Source organism: Acanthopagrus latus, chromosome 6, assembly GCF_904848185.1.
Source record: "Acanthopagrus latus isolate v.2019 chromosome 6, fAcaLat1.1, whole genome shotgun sequence".
Taxonomy (NCBI): domain Eukaryota; kingdom Metazoa; phylum Chordata; class Actinopteri; order Spariformes; family Sparidae; genus Acanthopagrus; species Acanthopagrus latus.
In genome coordinates this window covers 13957887-13969790 of record NC_051044.1, presented here as the reverse complement: position 1 = coordinate 13969790, position 11904 = coordinate 13957887, and the positions used below count along the sequence as shown (strand labels likewise).

Sequence of the window (11904 nt, the reverse complement as noted above, 5' to 3'; positions counted from 1 at the left end):
TACAGTTAGTCACAGTTTTATTAACTGCAAGTACAAAGACAATATTAATCTCTTTCAAAATAAATTCAGCTCTATCAGACTTACAGCATGCAATCAAGACAAATCATCAGAAGATGGAGTGTCGACCAACCCAAAGGTATTATTTCCTTCCAAAGATGATCTTTGAGGAATTAAGTCATTTTCAGTGACATTGTTTCAACAATAATATAAAATCTTGACATGATCCTAAAAGAAAAAAAAAACAAAAACATTTATTTCCAACAAATATTTCAAGATAGTTTAAACGTCTGAACACCTTTAAAAGTCCTACGAAACAATGCATGTTAGTCCTGTATGCCAGATCCTTCCCCAGAATGTTCAGTAGTTCTGGTTTTACTGGCACAAGGTATAAATGTTCCCAGTGTTCCCAGTACACATTGTTGTTTTCAACCACTTTGTTGAACACAACAGATTTTTTTTTTTTTTTTTTAAAAACAGCATACAAAAAAACCTCACAAACAGCTGACACGTCGAATATTTTGCCTCAGTGCATTTTCTTCAGTTACAAATCACAAAAAGATTATTGAACATCTAGCAATATTTTTATATTATGATATGTAATACCACCTAAAATCTCCCACGTAATTAGGTTCCCTTTTTCCCCCCTTTGAAACACAACATATTTCAGTATCTCCATAATTAATTCAACAACTAATCAAAACCATCATACGACAACAACACTTACTCCTGCTAAGGTGGAAAACATACTAAAGGAGTTAAAGAGATCAGGCTGTCCTATGGTTGATATAAGTTATGACAATGTTTAAAACAAAAAGCAGAACCTTTCACACACACACACACACACACACACACACACACACACACACACACACTTATTTATGTGCTACAACTGAATAAATATGCCGATCACAAGCTTCCGTGATAAAGATTCTCTTGAAATATTCTCATTTCTGCACGGCCTCCATCGCGCCGCTCGCAGCATCGTTTAACCTACTTAACACCAGCCTTGAAAGTGGGTTCTCACAAGTGTTTTCATTAGTCCATTTAACACGGGGGTATTTTTATTCATCTGGAACAGAGTCACTACCCGGCTGTAACTCAGGCATCTTATTGTCATACTGCGGCGGTGGAGTGATGGGCTCAATGGTCACTGGATTCTGGGTGGGGGTGCGGATTTGGAGGCGGAAGTCCTTCAGGTGCAGTTTGTCTGACTTGATCCTCCTCACCCGCAGGGGCCGCAGCAAGCGGCTGGCCCGGCTGGTGCTACGGCTGGGCAGGCTCGGGTTTGATCTCAGGCCAGCTGGGTCGGCCTGGGGCTCTGCGGTGGGTTGAGCGGGAGCTGGTGTCTGATCGTTCAGAGGGGTGTCCTCGGCAGGGTTGGTGGCGTGCTCCGCTCCCTCGTTTTCCACAGCAGCTATGATGTCCTCGTAGGACGGCAGCTGGGAGGTGCTTTGGCGTAGGTTGCTGTTGCGGACAGGGTAGTCGTCGGTGCCGACGACCTCCTCGTAGCTCGGCACAGTGAATGTGGTCGGGTCTACGGCTCTGCAGAAGAACGCAGAAGAACCTCAGTGAAAAAGTGCAGAGCAGCACACGATGGGATAGAAAATAATCATCCTTTAAAGTTGCTGGTGTGAAACTGTTATTTTACAGTTTACTTACTGTGATCTACAATTGTTTATTACTGTGCAAACATTACAGTATTGCGCTTTAATTTCACCCCAATATGTTACAGTGTAATTTCAGTAATAAGTTGTGAATACAACAGTGGCATCTAATCTCTTTTTACGTTTATATGACGCGTTAGCAAACAGTTGCGTAGTTTGCGTTCCACGAGTCTCCATTTAAACAGTTCGATTTGGTTTTCAATGCTGTTGCTAGTCTCGTATCTGAATTTGTAAAGATCAGAAGATCTTTGGTTTTCTGCCCTGACAACTGTCTTTTACATTTTCCAATTCTTCTTTAAGAAGACAGGCAGAGCCACAGTTTGACTTTGTGCAGGTAAGGGAAGTTTTCACTAATAATCAATTCAATAAAAAGATACAGCAGAGCCATGATGATGTCCTAATGGCTGAAACATGTTGGCTTTTCTAATGATTTAGCCACTACAATAGAGTAATAATACTCAATATACAATTCCTTGTGTTTTTCTTTTTGGTTGCCTCAGTTGCCATTTGAATCACCCTTTTTTCTCCCATTTTCCGAGAGGACGCAACACAATTTTTGCCTGCATCATGTTAAATAGAGCAGCCAGTCATCCTCTCTTTCTTCTCCCCTCTCCCACTACAGGGATTCAACAGTAAACAGCAAGAGATGGAAATTCAGTTTGTTCCAAAGTTCTGTTTCTCAAACCTGTCCCGAGTAAATCCCTCTTCCCAAAAATCAATACAGGATCTCTGGCAATATCATCACTTCAGTTCCTTCCCCACAAGAAAACCCTCCTCTCAAAAGAAGTCAAAGCGTCTCTGAAGCATCTGCAACGCTGTCAAGTTCCCTTTGGTACCAGTGAGCTTTCGTATGTTATATGTCTCGGGTGGTGCTGATAGCTAGCTGTGTTTCAAAAGTTTTTTTCCGATTTCGCCTTTGAATTCGATGATACAAATCGAAAGTTCATTTCAATCGATGTACGATTTAGCACCAAAAATCATGGTAGCTGAACAGCCAGCAGATGCTGAACACCAGACTGGCGTTTTTATTCTTATTCTGAAGTATTCCAAAACTTTCCCAGTCTTTTCTTGCCCCTGAACCAACTTATTTGAAACGTGTTGCTGACATCAAAATCCCAATAAGCATGTCAAGGATTTGCAAATTATCACATTCCATTTCATTTGTGTTTGTCTGTACATAAACCAAACAATCCCAGTGATAATTGGTGCAGTCTGTGTGTTGCTTTCAGCACACTCAGTGGTTCCTGGGTCGGGTTAGGAGGGATTGCTACAACCAGACTCCACCTAAAGCATTTTCAAATCCTAAATTAATACTCCCATACTCTTTTTTATGTTAAGCACCTAGAGTTGCATTTGATGAGTAGGTCACGCTATATGAATCAAGGTTTGTTTGATTGATTAATTGACTCAAACTGGCTAAATATATTCCAGTTGACAACAACTGAGAAAAATGAATCAGATGAAACATGGTGACTCACGATTCTTCCTCCTGCCCCGCCACATGTCCCATGAGCAGGCCGCCCGTCGGTGCCGGCTGGTTACTTCTGTTGCGTGCGTTCCTCTTGCTCCTCACGCCGAGGCAAATCGATAGAAGCAACAGGGCTGCCCCGACTCCAACCAGCACCATCGCCACCGTCGAAGACTTTGAGGTGTCGCTGCTGTCATCATTCTCGTCATCCTTCCCGGTGTTGGTGGAGTTGCCCGTCGCAGTGTTGGAGTTCTCTCCATCCATCGGTATCACCGTCCACACGATCATGACGACGCCCAGGGCGACGAGTCCCACTCCCAGAGCGCACAGGGCGTAGTGAGCACCCGAGCCGCTGCCCTCCGAGCTGGAGGACCTGTTGGGACGGTCGCTGCCGCCACATAAACCCCGACTGGAACACATCCCCGCAGGACAAACTGCAACACACAGATACAGCGAAAAAAGAGGCAGATAAGACGACAAGAAGGCTGTCGACAACTCGGGGCGAACAGGTGGCTCGTTATCTCCTAGTTTGCTCCTTTTCTACTTGGTACACCTGCTTACACCTGATGAAGAAATCTACATTTGAGGAAGTCATTCACTGTCGTAAAAGGTGGTGAAGTATCGGTGCCAAAAGACAAGTAAAAGGAGCATCGAAGCAAAGAAAAACCTCCACTTAATGCAGCTCAGGTAAAGAATAATGACAGTGAAACAAAAGACAGTGAGTTGTTCTTCCGAGATCAAGGGAATTAAGAGGTAGATACAATTATATTTTGGGTTTAATATAAATACAAACATCAGCTAATGTTTCAATAGAGCCTCGTGGAGGTTCAGGTGGGCACAGGAGTAGATTTATAGTCAGATGTTGCACTAACTTCAGATTATTCACTTATCCAAGGAATTATTTTCTCGTTTAACTGATTCTTGTCTGTAAAATGGCAGAAAATGGCCATTACAGTTTCGTACAGCCAAAGGTGACGTCTTCAAACAGTCCAAAACAGGATTTTCAGGTCAACAGTTTGAAACGGATGGGATTGTTTGATCAGCTCACTGCCCTGAAGATGGATATATTTCGTCGTCTACATGAATTTAAAAAAGTTTTGCATCCAAAACCAGCCCCGCAGTAGACCAGTCCAACAGAAGCCGTCATCTTTGGTAAGCGGAGAAAAGTACGTTGCCACACATTCACGTTCTGGATGGAATTTTGTTCCATTTGTGGCTGTTTATTCTAATAGAGGTGTATATGTGGAGCATTTCTATTCTGTTTGGGCTTTTAAATCAATTATAAATCGGATTATGAGGCTCCATAATTTACACAGCTACTGTTTGTCGCAAAACAAAAAAGGTATTTTAAGCCAAAATATGATCTTTTCCTCACTGAAACCAAATATATTTTGTGCCTAAACCTAACCAGACCATAAACACAGCGTTGTCATAACACTAACTTAAAAAGTGAACATAAGGAGAAATAAATAGTCACATGGTTACCTGGACCAAGGACCCTCTCTCTCAAATACAACAAAGGCCATAAATGAAAAATATGGTAATCATTGTATCTGTGTACATACAGTTGCCTCTCCGAGCTTCAATCTGTACAACAGACAGCACACTTCCTGTCACATCACTGCCTGCTTTAGAAATCTCCCTATAGTCACCTCTCAGCCTCCATCTGTGTTCCAGCGTTTATTTTACAGCATGACAATCCCCAACGAGCGAGCAGAGCCACGTGGCCAAACTGCGACGCACTGTATTGCTGCAAGAATCTCAATGCAAGTGTTCCGATTGACTTCCCACATCATCTACCTTACTTTACCATTTGAAACACTGGAGAAAAAAAAAGAAGAGACAAGAATCTGACTAATTTCTGAGCGACGGGAGTAAGAAAAGAAAACAACAAGCAAAAAAAAAAAGAAAAGAAAGAAAAACGTAGAGTGTAGTGAGAAAACAGGTTTGGAGATGTGCAGTTGAAGGTCAACACGTCTGAACATGACAAACACGAAGCTGAGAGACGGTATCTCTGAGAGGGATGACTCACACTCAAAGGAATGGAGCGTCACAAAAATGATCACGTTAACGATGATGCCATTTACCAGCGAGACGGCAATACATGCAAATATATCACTCAGCCTTCGTCGTGGAATATACAGTGCGGTGAATCACATCAGAACAGTCTGTCATTTGGATTAATTGTAAAAGACTGTTAGAGAGGTGGTGAGTCGGCGCTGCTCACTTGTTGATCTGTGACTTTTATGATTGAAGGTGGACTGCAGGTGTTACTGTTACTGTTACTGTGTCTCCACTCACACAATGTCTTTATGCACTTCATTAGATATATTGAGAGAATCTTCAACACAACAGTGGATTAAGAGCCTTTTTCTTGTTCTCGTCACCCTTTATAAAAGGTGTCATTTGTAGATTATTTTCCAAATTCAAAGATTTGGGGGGCGGGGGGCATATCAGTAACCAACAACTGCTGCACTATGCTTGGTTGTTTGGACTTTGGCTCGCTACCGTTACTTTATCAGCTCTTGGCTCGGAGCCGCGGAGACAGAGGCCCTACAGCTTGTCTGCAGTGCATCCCAGGGGGACTCAAACTGAAAGATGTCAGTTTGAAGACAGCGCAGTTGGCGAGAAGACACAGGAGCCGTGCAGTGGGAGAGGAACGGGAGTGTCGCGGACATCAGTGGTGGGTAAAAACAGCACGTAGAGCCGTAATATGTTCACATCGTACTCTCTTTTGACCAGACCAGAGCTGACTGTGAGTGAGGTGGAAGACAAACCAAGACTGTTTTGGTGGGTTTTATTTTGTTTGACCTAAGGTCATTTTATGACTTTTTATTAACCAGTGTAATTAAGCTCATCTTAGTTTGGTGAGAAAGAAACTTCAATTCAGGAAAGTGTCCAGCTTTCTCTTTTTTTTCTGTTCGGTAAAAAAAATGTGTAAAATTACCTAATTTGTTGATGTTCTGTGAGATTACTTTGTTCATTTACTAAACTAAAAGTTGCTGAAACAATCTCAAAGTGGTGTTATGAGACAGGAGGAGCAAAGGCTAGCTGGTTAGCATGCTAACTTCAGCAGACATCTGGACAATTCAGTACACAAATGTTTTCGACACAACCTGCCCACTGCTGCTTCTTCACTTTCTCGAGTTAGCTAATTTATTCAGTGTTTTAATCTAAAATCTGGCCACATCTTACAAGGCGCTCCTTTAAAACAAATCTACATCTACTTGGAACCCTTTAATAGAGGCTGTTGTATTACTTCAACCGATGAGTCATTTTTGCTTTTTTAATTGCTCCATTTGAATAATATCTAGAACAGGCATGCAGCAGCACACCAGACCTGACTCATTCAATCAACTGATCTCAGTCTTCAGAAAGCTGATTGGTCAAACCGTGTGCCTTTGACTGGTTGGAACAAAAACCTGCAGCCACGCGGCATTTTGTGGAATAGTTTGGACATGCTTGATCTACAAGCATGGAGAGTAAACTATCTAGTGTTGCTCCATACAAAAGGTAAAATGAGAGACTAGTCCAAAAAGACAAATCATTTTTTGGAGCAGAAATAAGATTTTGGGAGGTCCTGACCCACCAGAGGCATCGCAGATTGCCTCGTGTGAAATGCGCTCTACTGTTGGATAAACTAAAGCCAGTGTCAAGTGTTTGGAAGGTTGTGCAAATAATGATATCCTGCAGGAAGTATCTGTTAAGATACAGAAAAGCATCTGGTCCACACCTGGACAGCAGCAGGGCTGAGGCTGCGCTGCTGTGCGTACTGTCACCACTCACTTTACCTCCAGCGAGGCAGCGTGGATCCATAATCACGTTGTTTAAATTAAAGTCTGGCTCGGACACAAAGCGACGTTCTCCTCTCTCTAACTATCCACTGTTTGCTGTCATGTGCACACGCAGCTGTCATCCAGCCGATGAGCCTGAACGTTTGAAGAGCTGTGTGCCCCGAGACGCCCTCCTGCATCAGGACAACTTACCGAGCTGCTGAGTTAACACTCGACTGTGGGCGTCATTTTAAGATGCTTATAAATGTTTCAATGACGTTGTCCTTGCACGATAACGGAGAGTCTTTATATAACACCTGGCCTAAAATGGTTAGTCAGTGCTGGGACGATAGCCTTCGCCGTTGCATAAAACTGGGCTCACTGTGCCATCGAAGGAAGCAAATATATTTAATTGGTGCCACATGACCAGTGAAAACAGCATGAAAGCGCTGTGGTGTTTCCTTTTTGCTCAGAAAGATACAAAACCCACAAAGACCAGAATGCATTGCGACACAGCGGCCCACTACACACTTCCACCGATGGGTGACGTACTGCTAGTTGGCCGGTACTCGCTGTACAGGAAACTGTATGTAACAGACAATACTGCACTACATCTAAAACAGTACACTAAAATACGTTTCTGAAAACATTTAAGGAGAGAGAGAGACAGTGAATAGAATGGTCGTTCGTATTTGATCGGCTCAGCCTGTGTTCGACCTGTTTTTTCAGCCTCCTCTTTCACAGCACAGAAGCAATATGGCGGCCACTTCCATGACAATAGATTTAATCTGAATATGTTGTTGATGACTGTGTCGCAGCGCATTTCCTGGTGATACTGAAGCAGTCGTTTCCTCTTTTGACTTTGATTTTACACAGTTCAGCTTTTGCAAATTTAAAGGCTCTGTGCCAGTAAAAGATAGCCCACACACTATACAATATGATCTGACATGATCATGTTTTTATGATGTTGTAGAAGTGTACCAGTTCAAGCAAACCGCAAAAACAAATGTTCTGGGTTGAAAAACAAAGCTCAACTCAACTTAGAAAGTTTCAACATCATCAGTTCAATGAGAAAACTCAATCTGCTGACGTGTTGTACACGTTACGGTTTCCTTTCGTTTTCCTTTCAAAAATTGATTTTTTTCAGTTATCTACTCACCATCATGACGATGGAAAGTCTGATGTGTAGTCAGACAAAGGTTAGTCGTCATTCTAATTCGAGTTTTAGTTCTTCTAGAGTAGATAGGGACTTGTTCTAAAAAAGGAGAAATGAACTACCGGAAAAAACATAAAACGGCTTCTTATAGCTCATCCAGCGTAATCTGATTTGCCAGATGCTCAGAGATACCAAATCGATTTGTAAAGATGTTTATTACACATCTTTTTTTTTTTTTACAAAAACAGAAATCTTCACTGTACCTGCTAAGCTAATCACATTAGCATGCATCCTAAAGTGACCGAACAAGCTTGACCAGGCTACAAGGGTGTGGATTACGTCTTTCCAAATCAAAATATGATCCCATAAGCTCCCCTCTAAGCCATTTGGCTGTGAAACTTGAGAAATGTTCCGCTGATTACTAAACTTTCACCTGATTTTCAATCAGCATGAGGTTGAGTAGAGGATGATTGAATTTTCATTTGTGAGATAACACGTCCTTTGAGTAGAGGAGGAATTTGCACAGTCGTCTCTAAGGTACACACTCATTTCATGTTCTGTCATTGTGCTTTTGTAATCTATCATAAAGAATGTCCTGACTCTCATCTGGACCCTAATCAAGTTTGAATAAGAATCAGCTCTGAACACATTTCTTTGTGCATGTCTTCTGCTACCAGCCACATTCAATAAGTGATGTTGAGCCGCCAACAGTCTTCAGTGCGACAGCGATGTCCTGCCTCAGGTTAAATTAAAAAAAAAAAAAAAAGATTCCAATGACACAGATTTTATATGTGTCAGATCAGTATCGGTAGATTCCTCTTGATGAGATACTGGAACCAGTATGGAGGAGAGAAAACGGTTGGATCAGCGCATCTCTGCTTTGGTACACATGGTTTGATCTCAGACATAAAACAGTGTACAACTGATTTATTTTATGGCCATTTAGGTGCCAGTTTTCATCACACATGAAGCCATGAAATGTGCTGCACATGACTGACTCACAGTATGCATAGAACCACATGTTCTGTATTAGCACCATTATAAAGCCAAAACCGGGTGACAGTCAAGTATCCAGCTTACGTTTTCTGCGACTCCGTCGGTTCAAAAGAACAACTGGAGACTGCATGTTGACCTTCTGTTTAACAGCTGCATTTCTTCCTGCGTATTTAAGGAGCACTGAGGAGTTTTCTTACAGACAGACAAACATGTTTACATTTGGCGTTTCTCACCAATGTATCGCACTGTGTGTGTCCTTGAGGTGTTTTCTGCCTTTTCAGAGCTCGTCTCCAAACATTTTAGAGCTGCATTGCTTACATACTCACCAGGTTAGATTTTTTCTTCTTTACTGCCCTCCGTTGGCATGTCACTACACTTCTTTACACATTTCCACAAACACACTTTCTGTCAGCGAAATGGTATGAAAAACCTTCAGCAGGACTGTTTGCAATGTCTCGTCTACATGCGTGCCCTTGTGCACATATATACAAACAGAATGAAGCCTCAAATAATAAAAACACAAATAAACAGTGCTACTACAGCACCAATACACAAATCTCAAGGCCTGCTGGTTGTTACGGAGGACTGCAACTGCCAAACATAAATAAAGGGTTAAATAATGAAGCAGACATGGATTCAGAAATGTAAAAAGGGGGAATAAATTAATATATTATAATAGAAAAAACTAAAGATACCTCTCCCAGGTGCAGCTGGCACAAAAAAAAAAAAATACAACAATCCTAAAAAAATATTCCAGCACAAACTAGAATACGACTCCACACTTCTTTAATAACAACTACAAAAAAAAAAGAAAAAAGTGAACTACGTGTTTTACACATTGCTTCATCAGATAAATAATACGTTTGAGGAAATATATAAAATGCAAAAGGGAACTAATACAGAAGTGCACCATTTAAATGTACTGTATCAACGTTTCACTTGATTTGTTTTGAGTTTTTATTTGGGTTTTGTGAATATTTTTTGTTTAATGTGACACAATGAATTTGCTTTTATTGCATAACCATGTACATACATGCACCCATTTCCCAATGTCCCTAACTCATTTTGAGTGGTGTAAATATGTTGTCCTGAATAAATTAAATGTTGAAAAGAATACATTCATAAATAAATAATACAAAAGGAAAAGTAAATAATGCAAAATGCAAATAAAAGCCGGAATAACAATTCATGGCACCCTTTTATAAATGAATTAATGCCAACTTTGATTTTCAACACCGCATTCCTGCCCTCCTCCTTCCTTTACTGTTGATTTTGGGAGTTTCAGTCCGCCATAGGACCTGGGTGTGTATGGGTGTGTCCTGTTTAACATCAGTACACGTCCTGCATTACAACAAATAAGTCGTCTCTCCTGTTATAATGCTGTTTCTATCAGGATACTGAACATTCACTGCTAATCCACAGGACCGTATACGGTGTTTTAAAGCGTGCTCGTGTGTCCGTCCTTCAGTCTGTGTGAACTCTTTGACCGTGTTGTAGGAAGGAGCTGAGAGGAGGACATGTCCCCTCCACACACACACACACACACACACACACACACACACACACACACACACACACACACACACACACACAGCTCCAGTTAAAAACACCTCATGCAGACACATTTGCGAGCAATTTACGAGTTCATACCGACAGTAGCGAGAAGGTGATCTGGAAGACAGGCCTTACCTTTTTTCACCGCTCAGTGCCCAGGGACTTCCCTCTTCATCGGTGAGTTACCTGAATCACGCAGGTGTTTTCAGAAAGGTCTCGGGGAGGAAGAGGAAGGTGACATAGACGCAGCAGCTTGTTTTCACTCACGCCTCTTTTTCTTTAAAGTCAACACAGGCTTTGGGGTTGTTTACCTGCGACGTTTTCTCGCTGCAGATTCAATTTTAGTTTAAAAGAACTTTGTTCAAACTGCAGCCGCGGCGACACCTCGTCCCTGCTGCCAGGAGAGAGTGACCCACACCTGCTTCCGCTGGGTCCTAGCGCCGCGCAGGTACACTTCCTCTGCGGGCTGGGACACACCCGGAACAGATTAATACAGTGGATCAATAATCAATATATCGAGATAAAACATAGTTCACGTGGTAGTTAACGAGTTTTAAGTAGCCATAACAGGAGTAGAGTAAAGAATCTGCTTATATTATATTATATTATATTATATTATATTATATTATATTATATTATATTATATTATATTATATTATATTATCCTCAATTTATTAACATCTAAAATCTCTGAATAAAAAAGATAATAAGAATCATGACAATAAAAATAATAACTTGTATTAGGGAATGTATCAAACATATGTATTGGAGGCAAGGTGTGCTCCAGTTCAACAACAAACTTTACTGTCTGAAATATCTATTAACTATAAATTTGTGCATTTAAACAGTAAACTTCACTGGGAATTGAAAAATTAAATTAGCTCTCCCTGACGTATGATGTCTTAGCTGCATATCGGACAGCAAGAGAGCTGATGCCAATCTGTCTGTGATCGGCCGATATCAATAACATCAGTGGTATTATATATTTATATTATTCTTAATCTTATCATTCTTATTATGATGTGTATACTCATTATTATTGCTGTAATTAGGAAGTCAAGGATGAGAGAATTCTGTCTTTTATTTTGTCCATTAATCAGTTTGGCCAATGAAATATCAGAAAACCGTCCAGTGATAAATCATCCAGAGCCTAAAGGAACATCATCAAATTGCTTGTTTTGTTTGGAAAACACTCAAAAAACCTAAAGAAATTCGGTTTGTTAACACTCAGACAAAGAAATGCAGGAAAAACCTCACAGCTGAGAAGCTGGAACCAGGTCATAATTTATATTT

The 11904-nt window shown here is 41.1% G+C and overlaps 1 protein-coding gene across 2 annotated transcripts; it reads right to left on the bottom strand.

The window, feature by feature from the left end:
* Positions 1-11075, bottom strand: tmem51b (transmembrane protein 51b). Of its 2 annotated transcripts, none has more exons than XM_037102335.1 (3): positions 10747-11075; positions 3143-3566; positions 1-1542 (listed from the first exon to the last, which is right to left on the bottom strand). In XM_037102335.1, exons 2-3 carry the CDS (start codon positions 3550-3552, stop codon positions 1062-1064), a joined length of 891 nt encoding a protein of 296 aa, XP_036958230.1. In that variant the 5' UTR covers positions 3553-3566; positions 10747-11075; the 3' UTR covers positions 1-1061. The 2 variants fall into 2 exon arrangements, with proteins under 2 accessions (XP_036958230.1, XP_036958231.1); XM_037102336.1 differs by lacking the exon at positions 10747-11075 and adding an exon at positions 7119-7265.
* Between the last annotated feature and the right edge of the window lie 829 nt (positions 11076-11904).

Coding starts and splice junctions, on each gene's coding strand:
- tmem51b (XM_037102335.1), bottom strand. CDS start 3,552: ATGTGTTCCAGTCGGGGTTTATGTGGCGGCAGCGACCGTCCCAACAGG. Junction 1,543..3,142: donor GCGGGGCAGGAGGAAGAATC/GTGAGTCACCAT, acceptor GTTCTTCTGCAG/AGCCGTAGACCCGACCACAT.